Genomic DNA, 12,221 nt, shown 5'->3' with positions numbered 1-12,221 from the left:
CGTTTAGAACTGTTTCGCCGAGATAAAAGCAGATTTTTAAAAAAATTTAATTTATTACTGGTAGTAAATAATTTCGAAATTTAATTTATGTGTAGTAAATCACGAATCGTCAGCAGAAGGTGGAATTTTTGATAATGTAGTTTCTGACAATCTTATCTAATTGAATGACGAATTGATTCCAATTTTGCCAATACTGGTATCTGTTCATTTATAAAAATTGTTGTTTGGTGTGAATTTATATTAGTATGAACATTATTTCTTTTTAAATATATTTTAAGTCATATTGTTCAAAAAAAAGTAAATTTAATTTCATTAAAACTCTGTATATGAATTTAATTGGTTAAGAAAATAAAGAAATAGAAAAATATTTTGGATTGTTTACAATTACTGTTGAGAAAATTTTGCAAATAAATGTTTTTTCTTTTAAAACCATTAATATCAGTTAATTGTTCTAAGTGCAAACTTATTTTAGTTTAAAGGTAAATTAGATATATAAATAATAGGAATTTTATAATTTTTTTAATTAATAGATATCATTATTTTGTAACAACTATTAACACAATAGTAAATTCATATTTTCACGTACAATTTGACATATTTTTAGTTATTAAATATAAGTGGGAACTAATTACTAACGTTAATTTAATTTAATTTTAAATTGGATAGTTGGATTATTAATTTAACACCTTCCTAGACTATACTTTTAAATTACTACTTCAAATATTTAAACACTCATGTTTCCTTAATAAATGTCTGTTATTCATCCCGACTACAATTAACAAAGCCTCACATGAATTCTCTAATTGTCGTAATTAAAACTCACCACCACTATGTGTTTAGGATATTTAAACAAACTATTTGTACGTAGCATAAATCCACAATCGTCGCCTAATTAATTTGTTAATTTATTATTATTATTTATCTTTATATGATTATTGTAAAGTCACATATATATTTGTTTAGGAATATTAAATAGTCAGCTCCAATTAGTATGTATAAACGGACAGGGGCAATTCGAATAAATATATTTCGATTAGTATTAATTGGAAATTATTTGACGATGCAAATGCGTTTTAATATAGAAATGTAAACGGGTTTTGCATAAATGGAACGAAAATAACCGTTGACGAACATTTCCAACGCATACATATGCGTTAATGAACCACTGTAATTGCTATTCTTATTTGACTGAAAATCGATAATAGACACACAATTCTTTCAGTTATACAAAAAAAAAAGAACGCCTCTCTTTCAAATATTTAATGGTAAAAATGTAAAATGTTTATTATATATAATTTGAAAGCATTTTAGGGTTTTTTCTAAGTAGGCTATTTTCTCTTCTTGGTCTGGACATTGTATTGGAGTTTACAAGCTTCTTACCAAGAGGCCAAACCATCTTCTTTAGTCAATAAAAAAGGTGGTTTGCTTCTCCATAACAAGAAAAAACCACATGTTGTATTAGACTCTAAGGAAGCTACAACATGTTAAATGGGTACCACCGTATAGTCTAGATATTTCTCCATGTGACTACTATTTATTTTTTTCTTAGTCCAATTTTGAAGAGATGGGTGGATCTTCTCCAAAGTTCCAATATACTCAGAATTTTTTTAATTTTAATAATAATAATAATTTTGTTGAATAAATGTAATATTAATTTTAGTTCCATTATTTTAAAGTATCTTGTTAAAAACATACATTACTTTTTTCGGTACTTATATTTCATCACATTTATGCAGATTTATGCAAATATATTATAAAAATATTGCTATTATTCTCTGTTAATTAAACAATACGTACTTTTGTTTATCAGAACGTGAGAGATAGTAGCATATTGTAATCAGTGTAGTAAAATCTTAAAAGATAATCCACAAATAATTAATTATAAACGTATTTTATTATAATCAAGAGATAAACAAATAAATGGTAAAAGCAACAAATATAAACTAAATTAATATTTAAATAAAGGTCAAATTGATAGAACCACACACACAAATAAAATACACATTTTCCACGAGTTTAATGTAGTAAGATTTCTTAGCATCGTTGGGATTCCCACAATAAATCCCACCACAATTCAACAAATATCGTCGGCTGCAAGTACTTATTTTATTCAGTTCGAATCGTATTATCTTTGTAACTCCCCAGGTCCAGATAAGGTCACGGTTTTGTATAAAAACGTTGTCGAATCGCTTCACTCATTTACTTATTTGGTTGTTATTGTTGCAACATTATTTTTGATAATGAGTGAGGAAATTAAAAAGTTCTCTCTGGCAGAAATCGCCAATAACAACGGAAAGGACACGGATCGCACCTGGATTATTTATAAGGATAGTGTTTATGATGTTACTGATTATTTGGAAGAGGTAAGTTGGAAAAACATTGTTCATTATTTTATTAAGGGTGTAATTAAAAATTAACTTGTTTTTAGACGTTGTGTTTATGTTATTAACAACCTGCCAACTTAAACCCTTATTATTTACTTGCCTTTTAGGCAATTATTCTTAATTGAACATCAATAAAACACTCGTTTATTTGTTCCAGCATCCCGGCGGCGGCGACTTGATAACGGAATGGGCGGGAAAGGACGCAACGAAAGCGTTCGACGATTTCGGCCATTCGGGCGACGCAAAAAGGGAAATGAAAAAGTACAAGATCGGCGAAGTGAACGACGTAAGTACATCGCTTTAAAACTTTCCCATCGACCAAATTGTTTAATTAGTTGATTATATCGGGTTTCGTTTCAATATTGATGAGCTGAGACAATCGGAAAAATGCGGTGCAGAAAGGCGCACCGGAATAATTAATCGAGGAATATAAAAAAAAATTGTCGGATTTTCCCCGGACCAATTTGCAAGTCAAATCGAACTTGTTATCTGCCAGTTTTGAATGTTAAGTTTTCAACTATCGATTTTTAGTTTTTTAATTTAGTTATTCGTTTTGTGCAGGACGAGAGGAAACAGAAAGGAAAGGCGAAGAGTGAAAAAACTGAAAGCAAGGGGCCTAAAGTGGAAACTGCACCAACTAGTACCAATGTCAACAGGTAAAAATAATAATTAAACAACAACAGAATTGTGAGAATTAATTGGTTCCATTGTGTGCTTTCAGGAGAAGTTGTATAGCGATTATTACTTGTGGGCTTTGTGGATGAGAACCACTTAATATTGGATATACTGGCTGTGATATTAGATTAAATTATCAAAGGATAAATGAGGAAAAGTTATAAAATAATTGTAATTAATCCAATTAATAAATATTTATTATTAGGTGTAATATATTTTTATTTTTGTACGTGTTATCTGTTTTATGTAAGAGAGAAGATAAAAAAGTTGGTAAAACGTCGTTGACTTATATAAACTAAATATTTATAAACCATGAATATCAATGGCAAGTTTGAAATACATGATAAAATATCACAATATACTTAAATTGCATAATTTAATCAGTAAGCGTATTGTTAATTTTAATTTGATCCTATTATCACTCGTTCAAAATTACACAAGATCAAGTGTTGTTCACCGTACAGGAAAATTTATCTCGTCTCATTTGGTAAAATGCAACTGAAACAGCGTTCGTTAATTAAGACAGTTTTAAGCATGTACTAAAACCATCTGACACTTTTATTGGAAACTCCCTAACTAACGGCCACTAATTAAAGCAACCAGGAGTCGGGAAAAAAAAGAAAATAAGTATTCAGGAAAACAAGGAGATTACCGAATTGATTTATTTGTATCCGTGTTCCCTGCAAAATTCCGGCAACAGATAAATCAATTATGACGTGTTTTTTTCTATCGCAGAACATTTCAGTTGATCGATATGATTGAATCGGGGATTTCGCCCACAAATTGCCAGATTTATTTTTAAATTGGTCGAGAATTAGTTCGGAACAGGGTTTGATAAATGAAACTGCCCAATAGACCATAAAAGAAAACGTTTATTTAATCCACCATTTGTAAACATTGATGTTACGCACAGAAACATTCAATAATTGATTTAAAATTATGTCTACAATCATTTAGTTCATTTTTTCAGTCTCATTTGAATATGCACAATTGGAACTATTTAAAGACAAGTTTTTGCCCCAACCATACCTGATTATTAGTATGAAAAATTTGCCTTTCTACTGTTTTGTCATGATTGTTGGTAAATGCAATACAAAAGTTTATTCATGAGATCATACTACTGTGAATGTAAATTATTTGATTTAAAAGTATATGAACAGTTCTTTTTAACACCCTGTTTATGTTTTCCTGGAAACGGCACCAAACGGAACGTAAATTCGTAAAGCCAGCACCAATCATCACAATTTAAATTTCGTGTAAATTTTACAAAATATGAAATTGAATTTATTTTTAATTGAAAACGATTTAATTTTAATTTGCAACTACAATTTCATAACTTACATCATCAAACAGTATAAATTTATTATTTCTGTCTTATCTTTCCAAGTATTTGTTAATTATACCATTTTTTAAATCTAATTTTATAACCTACTTGTCCCATTTATCACATTTTTATTAATCAGATATTTTACTTCAATCATAACAAATATAAATTTATACAATTTGAATGTGTGAGTTTACCTCCCACATAACATCCCAACTATAATCATCAAAAACACCTGAAAATGCATAAAAAACTAGTGTTAGTGCGTAAAAATCAAATGTTAAAATCAAAAAGCACGTCGTAAAAAAAAACAATTTACTTCAAAATATTTCAAAAAAATCTGTCAATTACAACATAAAAAACACGACTACTGTACCAATTCCGGTGGAAACAAAACTTAGGCCTAGCAAATCGAGTACCAAAAATAATTTATAAACAATGTGCCGTAATCAAAATTTGTGTTTTGTGCAATCAACATTCGCTGCTATTATCACAATATAAGCTGTGGTAAAGAGGCCACTCAATTTCCGTTTTTGCATTTTAAAGGAAGCCCTCAAAGAATGTCACGAAAATTCCAAATGATGCGTACGCTTTCGCGACATTTCGATTTAAATATGTACAAACCGCAAAAATAAATTAGGGACCCCGAAACACCGCGAAAGCGTCGACGCACCATCACAGTATCAATTTTATTTTAGAAGTGATACACATTTATAAAAAATTGTCCTAAGTGTAAAGTTTCTTACACACAATCAAGCTAGAATAAACGATCAACATCGAGTTTACAACGTTATAAACAGTGACGCACATGGAAACAGTGAGTTCTGTGATATGCCCGTAAAAATATTGTTTTGAGCCACGACTTTTTTGGAAGCCGCACATAAATTGGTTAGTGTTTAGCCTCGAACTAATGGGTCTGTTTTATTTTATTAATTCGAATTATGTACAAAAAACGAATCGAAACTCACATATACAATGTTACTGATATTTGGTCATTTTCGAAGTTCGAACGAAAGTCGTGACTTTGGTAACTGGTTAAGATCTATGAATTTTTAATTTAATGGGAATTAACTGGATGTTTTGTTGGCAATTTTAAGCATAGTAATAAAATACCATTTTAACAGTAAATGAGCATAAACATACATAACATTTTACATAATGATCAAATTGGTAATTTCAAATAGTTGAGTTAAAAATGTTAATTAAAATACTGCAAAAATTAACTATAAATAACATCAAAATAACTGAATTAGTAATGAATAGAATATTGCAACAAATTTATATAATTTCCTTTATAGTTTGATAATAGAAAATACAGTTTTAATTTAATTCTCTATAAAAATATTTAGTAAAGCAGATTGTAAACCTTAAAAGTATGTTGTGCAATTTATAGAAATAAAAAGTATATGCTAAAAAGTACAAAACTGTTTAATTTATTTATAAATATTTAAATAGAAAAACACTTTTAGAACTTAGTTTATACAAGAACTACTTACTTATTTAGATTTATATACATTGATAAAGTATGTTATTAAAAAGTGTGTAAATATTTACATAATATTTAGCTTAATTATCTACGATTGTAAACAGTTTTTTAAATTCACAAAGTGAACTCCTCTCATTGCTTATCAATTCATATTTCTTAACCGCCTTCTTTTTGTAAATCTCCGACTTTCGTCGCAAATCAACTCGCACATCCGTCCGCAAGTTACGTGTTACATATAGTACCGCACCAGACAGACGAGATATGCGAGCACAGTGGGCTAATAAATCAGATAGCTGCAATAGTCGTACGCCGCCTGGAACATCTGCAAATGCAGGTACGTGGACGCGATGAAGAACACGTGTATGATGATGAACCGCAGGTAGTCCTGGGCCACGATCTGGGGCTGCCGCGGCACCTCCCCAAACCCGCTCGTCGCCGGCGGGAACACGCCCGTCTTGTAATATTGCTCCAACATCCGCTCCTTCTCGACCCACCGCTCCATCAGCCACTCGGTGAGGGCGACGTTGTCTTCCGGCACCGACTTGGCGTTGTACAGGCGGTAGAAGACGATGGTCTGGCAGGGCGGCCTGTGCCCGAACACAATGGCATCCAGTCCAATCGGTTCGCCCTTCGGGTACGCTATCGTTATGTCCAGTATGTACTCCAGCTTGGCGTTCTTGAGAGTTGCTTCTTTGGCGATCAGGTTGTTGTTCTGGGCCGACTTGGGGCCGACTGTGTTCATGATGATGTGCAGCGCACCCACCCGGGGTATCGTCACGTTCTCCAGCCTCGGCAGTTGGTTCTTCTCCGCATACTTCTGCGACACCGCCTTGCGTTTGCGCAGGAAGCCGCCCTCGGGAAACAGCACCATCCACTTCCGTTTTCTAGGCAGGTACGACTCCAGTAAGTGGTCGGCCAGGGCCTGCAGTGACTTGTCCCTACTGTTCTTACCCTACGACACAAACGAAGACGTAATCAGCATGGGGAACGGTGTCTAATTAATAAAATACGCACAGAGCGGATGAAGAAATCTTGGTGCAGAACGCTGACCACCCCGAAGTTTGTGTATTTGAACAGGCTGTCCATGATCCACATGATGTTGGGTAAAATCTGTTTGCGGGTGTTGAATGTGGCCATCAAAAGCGGCACGTCTCCGGTCGACTGGTGGTTCGCTATTATCAGCGTACGTTCGTCCATGCATTTTGCTATGTTGTCTCCAATTTCGACAACTGGAAACAAAACATTTATTAATAAGTTAATTTAGAAATAGTTTAGGTAAGAATCTGTAATATTTTTGTCACTGTTGTTTGTCACCTGTCCTCTCGCCTTTGTCTGACATCAATTATGCACGTTATGAATTATGTAAATCAGCCTCGTACCAAATTAAAGCAAACAAAGACGTTCGAGTTTTATTTCGGTCGGTTCAAGTTCATCAAATGGTTGACCAATTTTAGAATAAACACATATTATTTGCATATGCGTTGGATAATAGATAATAGAGTCATTTTTTAATGACCTTTACGAATCGATTGTGGAAACGGTTCACGGTTTGAATATTTTAAAATGCATCATTCAACGAAAATGCAGTTTTATGTAAGTTATTTTAAAAAATGTAATTTGCTCACACTCTTTATTATTAATTATCACTGCGTTGAAATTAAATTAAGTTTACAATGTTTATATCTAGTTTCCAGTTTAACTAGAAATAAGTGAATATTGTATGTACTACCAGTAATTATGTAATCTAAACCAACAACATACAATAAAATGTTAAAATTGACTGATGTCCACGTTGAATGGTTTGACAAATTTTATTTCGTAAATTCGTCAATTATTTTATCATTTTGTACAAAGAACATTTATTTTAATTCATCTTAATTTCGACTTTTTTTAGAAAAAAGTAAATGTTTTTACTCTCTATTAATTAATTTAAATTTATAGGTGAGTAAAACCCAGAAAAAAATACCTATAAAATATTGGTAGAGTAGTGGCCATAATTAAACTAATTTATTAAAATCTATTAAAAATATGGGTTCTACTTATTGAATTTGATTCCAGTATATGTAATGTTTATTATTTTTTCTGTTATTATTATAAACAATCCACCACAACACAGCTTAATCTATTATTCAAGAAATTATGAGCCAATCACATCAATATATTGTTCCCCCAATAAATATTTAAAAAGAATAGACTAAAAATACTTGTGTGGAATGTCCCTTATACATTTTACGTAATGCAATTTATTCCACTAGTAGTAATTACGTGTTCGAACAATTATAACTACATATTACACTAAAATATTGTTAAATGAATCAGCAATTTCATTTATTATAGATTAAACTTAAATCTCATTATCTGTATGAAAAAATTCTCAATAACGATACGTTTGAAATAATGAATCACCTAATTCCCTCGAACAAGTCATCTATCTATTGTTTGTTGAAGACTTTCCCAAATTTTCCCTTCACCAGAGAGAACGTTGTATCAAAACGTCTACAATTAAATTTTTCTCGTGCAAATTGAATTTTAAATAATATTCGCGTCAGACAATTTTAGTTTCCATCCCCGATAATGATGTCCAATTATCAAATTTACTTGTCCCAGTTATTTAAACGTTGTAAAGCGTAACTTGCTTTTTACATGCCAATTTAGCTCCATCCTACTGTTGTATATACGTTTGACCACTTAACTCGACAATTGTCCTGTTTCTTCATCTCCATTTTTAAAGCCGCTTCAAAATCACTCTACAGTCAAAAAATAACATACAATTTATTCATTGTTGTACTGAGCAAATGAGAAAATTTATGTATTTTACGCACATCGTCGTTTTGTCGATACAGTTAATTGGTAAAATGAGTTTCCGCAGTAATTACGGTAATTTCATATATGTTTATCCTTGAGACGTTCGATAACGTGGATTTCGATCTTGTAGCCTGACATATTATCAATACAACACAATAAAAACGTTTTTATTTTACGTGTACTTCCTAGAAACGCCACACAAATTAACGTTATTAATTATGAACGACCGTTTATTTTTAACAACCAAATTTTCACCGAGTGCGTTCGATTTTTTTTTTAATTTCGTCGATGATTCACGCACACAGAACATCGAAAGTAAATCCGTTCAAGGCTACAACGGACGACACAGTTTTCCTGTCGTTTTATTTATAATTAGTTGCCCATGCATCATCCGTTCTTACCATCATAACCGGCTGACCAGCTCCACATGGAAACCATGGCTAATAGCCAGTGGAAAAAGTAACCCTCAATGCGCCAATAAACGTCCGGATTGACTTTTCGTAACGGGAAAAGCAGCAGCATCCAAACGACGTACGTCGGTATGCAGTATGCATTGTTCACTAATATAAAACACAGCCTAAACAGTCCTTTTGGTACTAGGTACCAATTCCTGAAACAATTTCAACAAACATTATAATTTATTTTGTAACAAAATAATTCAAACATGCGATTAATTGATAACAAAATCGATTATTTATTGTATGTGTTCAACAGTTTTATCATAGATATTAAAGTTAAAATAAGCAAGGAATATTTTTATCACTCATAACGACTCATTGGGCAGCATATTTTTGTTGGTGTTTCCTCGCTGTCCTAAACGCTGCCCATAATTAGATTCCCAAAGATGATTAAGTCATTAACTATTGTTTTTCATGAGCCTTTTGAACTTTTAGGACTTACTTTATAAAAGACTCGTAGAGTTATTTAACAATACAAATATTGAAATGGTGCTGCAGTTAATATCATAACATTATTTTTAATGATAATAAACAGATTTATAGGTACACATTTTCAATTTTAACGTATCAATAAACACAATTATTTTCCCATTACTTTATACGTTTAATTGTTCTATGAAAGAGTTTTAAATAGAAAAATTATCAAAAAATGTAAAACTATTATTGTGTTAATGGTTTAAACAATTATACTTATTACAATAATAAAAAAAACATATTACCAAAATACAACAAACAGTAAAACATACAATTATTTATGTAAATATTGTATGTTTTATTGTAGTAATAACTCTCACATTTGTGTGTAAACATTACTTTGTATTATCAGGTGATCAAAACACAGAAGTAAAGGTCAATTATGTCCACACTGAATTACAATAATTTTGAACTTTTATCTATAAATTAAAAAAGGGTCGTAAAGGTTATCATAGTGCAATTTAAACGTCCGGGTTTTGTCTACCATAAGACCAAACCAAAATAAACATTTTGGGTAATTTCGAGTCTATTCAATTCACAATAATAAACGAACGTTAGGCTCATTATCGCTGGTGTGCATTTGATAGTTGAAGGTGTTGAAATATAAAATTACATAACACGATCATTGTTATCTTACCTTATTAAAAATTGTACGTTCTCCATAATTCACAGGGATCGAACCCTTCGATATTTCATACCTCGCGAATTACGTCACAGTGTATTTTCGAAAAACACCGCAAAACCAACCACAACAACAGGTCGCCCCCGAAATAATCGATAAACACAGTATTATTCGTTTTTCGTATTTCATGCGTGTGCGGTTTCCGTCCTCGAGACTCGTCGAAGGTCCCGCATATTTCGGCCAAATGTCCGGATCGTGTGGAAAATTGAAATCACTTGCCGATTCGTGTTGTGGGGATTGTAAATTCGCACCGGTTATGAATGTCGGTTCGTCGTTTCAGGTTGATCGTGACGACGGACGCATAATGCACTAATATCGCATCGTTTTCGTTCGGTTTACATTACACGGTTTATTTCGTTTCGGCACCGCGGCTTTATAAACAGTCCGATGGGCTAATCAAAATGCGAATGTCAAAAATGAGCAATGTCAATGCATGTGTCAATTTGACAGACTGGATGACATCTACATGAGAATGGTTTAACTTACATTTACAGGGAACTGAATGATATTTATATTAAATTTAAACATAAGACATGTTTTAAAATTTATTAAACAAAACTCATAATGCGTACTTAAAATGATACATCTAAAAATTTATTAATTAATAGCACAAACTCGAAAACAAATTATGCGTTCATTAAACCAGTCTTTATTCCATATCTATGGATTGATTCTCAAACTTTGAGGTTATATTATTCCGAAGTTTTTGTGGTTATATTTACAAATTCAAGTCTTTTTATTGAAAATGACCACCTTAAGGCCTTTTACATGTGATGACATGTACAAATTCAACAATGTGTAAATACTTGTCCAACAATTAAAGGAATAACCTTAACTTAAACCTATTTTTAGAAATTTGGACCCGCTTACGGAAACCTACGGCCTTTCGTTTTACATGCAGTACTTGGCTCATTGGCCCGAGTACTTTCAAGTTGCCGAGTCTCCTGGCGGCGAAATTATGGGATACAGTAAGTGTTTATTAAACTTTTCTGCATTACGGATTCTAAATTATGTGTTTAGTTATGGGCAAAGCCGAGGGTCATGGTGAAAATTGGCATGGACATGTAACAGCTCTGACAGTTTCTCCTGATTTTAGAAGACTTGGACTTGCTGCCACATTGATGACTTTCCTTGAGGAAGTTTCAGAAAGGTACATGATACTTGAGTGTATTTCTTGTATTAATTTTAATTTTTTCAGAAAACGTGCATATTTTGTGGATCTTTTTGTGAGAGTTAGTAACAAAGTGGCTATAAACATGTACACCAATTTAGGATATATTGTGTATAGAACTGTTTTAGAATATTATTCCGGTGATCCTGATGAAGATGCTTATGGTATATTGTATAACTTGACTATTATATGAAATATAATGTGTCTGTTCTAGATATGAGAAAGGCATGTTCAAGAGACGTCAATCAGAAATCAGTGATACCATTAACTCATCCTGTCAGACCTGAAGAAGTTGACTAATTTTTGTAAGATACTTTTATTGAATTGGGCAAATCATTTTACATTATACATATAAATATACAATTAACTCTTTAATAAAATAATGGTTTGTTAGAAAATAAAAAAAAAACCTTTTTTCAATGAATCAGTATAATTTATTATAATACATTATACAATTTATTTATATATTTACAATAGAACTTAGGCCTCGTATAAAAAAGAAAGATCTATAATACATTATATAACACCTAAATATAAAATATATGTACAATCAGTATATAACAAGATTACTGTTTATGAATATGTATAATTTTATTTTCCATTAAAATTATCATTTGCAACAAATCACGTAAAATATCTTAATAAAATTCCAGTTAACTCAACACCCGTAAATATTGATCATTATGAAAACCACATTAATAAAATATGTTGTCTATAATACTCATAAAAAAATAACAAAAATAGTATTAGAATAATAAAAGT

General features: G+C 31.6%; 3 protein-coding genes across 3 annotated transcripts; 2 read left to right on the top strand and 1 right to left on the bottom strand.

Moving 5' to 3' along the window:
- The first annotated feature begins 2,116 nt into the window (after positions 1-2,116).
- Positions 2,117-3,265, top strand: LOC109606622 (cytochrome b5-like). Its single transcript, XM_020023158.2, has 4 exons — positions 2,117-2,363; positions 2,542-2,670; positions 2,946-3,040; positions 3,106-3,265. Exons 1-4 carry the CDS (start codon positions 2,241-2,243, stop codon positions 3,146-3,148), a joined length of 390 nt encoding a protein of 129 aa, XP_019878717.2. The 5' UTR covers positions 2,117-2,240; the 3' UTR covers positions 3,149-3,265.
- Positions 3,266-4,684: 1,419 nt separating this feature from the next.
- Positions 4,685-10,707, bottom strand: LOC109606620 (acyl-CoA:lysophosphatidylglycerol acyltransferase 1-like). Its single transcript, XM_020023156.2, has 4 exons — positions 10,244-10,707; positions 9,076-9,284; positions 6,884-7,098; positions 4,685-6,821 (listed from the first exon to the last, which is right to left on the bottom strand). The coding sequence occupies exons 1-4, from the start codon at positions 10,267-10,269 to the stop codon at positions 6,147-6,149; spliced, it is 1,125 nt and encodes a 374-aa protein (XP_019878715.1). The 5' UTR covers positions 10,270-10,707; the 3' UTR covers positions 4,685-6,146.
- A 176-nt stretch (positions 10,708-10,883) lies between these two features.
- Positions 10,884-11,883, top strand: LOC109606621 (N-alpha-acetyltransferase 20). Its single transcript, XM_020023157.2, has 5 exons — positions 10,884-11,086; positions 11,141-11,256; positions 11,309-11,438; positions 11,487-11,623; positions 11,674-11,883. The coding sequence occupies exons 1-5, from the start codon at positions 11,034-11,036 to the stop codon at positions 11,757-11,759; spliced, it is 522 nt and encodes a 173-aa protein (XP_019878716.1). The 5' UTR covers positions 10,884-11,033; the 3' UTR covers positions 11,760-11,883.
- Positions 11,884-12,221: the final 338 nt, after the last annotated feature.

This window comes from Aethina tumida, chromosome 7 (genome assembly GCF_024364675.1).
Source record: "Aethina tumida isolate Nest 87 chromosome 7, icAetTumi1.1, whole genome shotgun sequence".
Taxonomy (NCBI): Eukaryota; Metazoa; Arthropoda; class Insecta; order Coleoptera; family Nitidulidae; genus Aethina; species Aethina tumida.
The sequence above is the reverse complement of the archived record's forward strand: the minus strand, read 5'-3'. Positions and strand labels throughout refer to the sequence as shown.

Coding starts and splice junctions, on each gene's coding strand:
- LOC109606622 (XM_020023158.2), top strand. CDS start 2,241: ATGAGTGAGGAAATTAAAAAGTTCTCTCTGGCAGAAATCGCCAATAAC. Junction 2,364..2,541: donor TTACTGATTATTTGGAAGAG/GTAAGTTGGAAA, acceptor TATTTGTTCCAG/CATCCCGGCGGCGGCGACTT. Junction 2,671..2,945: donor AGATCGGCGAAGTGAACGAC/GTAAGTACATCG, acceptor CGTTTTGTGCAG/GACGAGAGGAAACAGAAAGG.
- LOC109606620 (XM_020023156.2), bottom strand. CDS start 10,269: ATGGAGAACGTACAATTTTTAATAAG. Junction 7,099..9,075: donor CTGGTCAGCCGGTTATGATG/GTAAGAACGGAT, acceptor TTTTGTTTCCAG/TTGTCGAAATTGGAGACAAC. Junction 6,822..6,883: donor AAGATTTCTTCATCCGCTCT/GTGCGTATTTTA, acceptor TTTGTGTCGTAG/GGTAAGAACAGTAGGGACAA.
- LOC109606621 (XM_020023157.2), top strand. CDS start 11,034: ATGACCACCTTAAGGCCTTTTACATGTGATGACATGTACAAATTCAAC. Junction 11,087..11,140: donor ATGTACAAATTCAACAATGT/GTAAATACTTGT, acceptor ACCTATTTTTAG/AAATTTGGACCCGCTTACGG. Junction 11,624..11,673: donor TCCTGATGAAGATGCTTATG/GTATATTGTATA, acceptor TGTCTGTTCTAG/ATATGAGAAAGGCATGTTCA.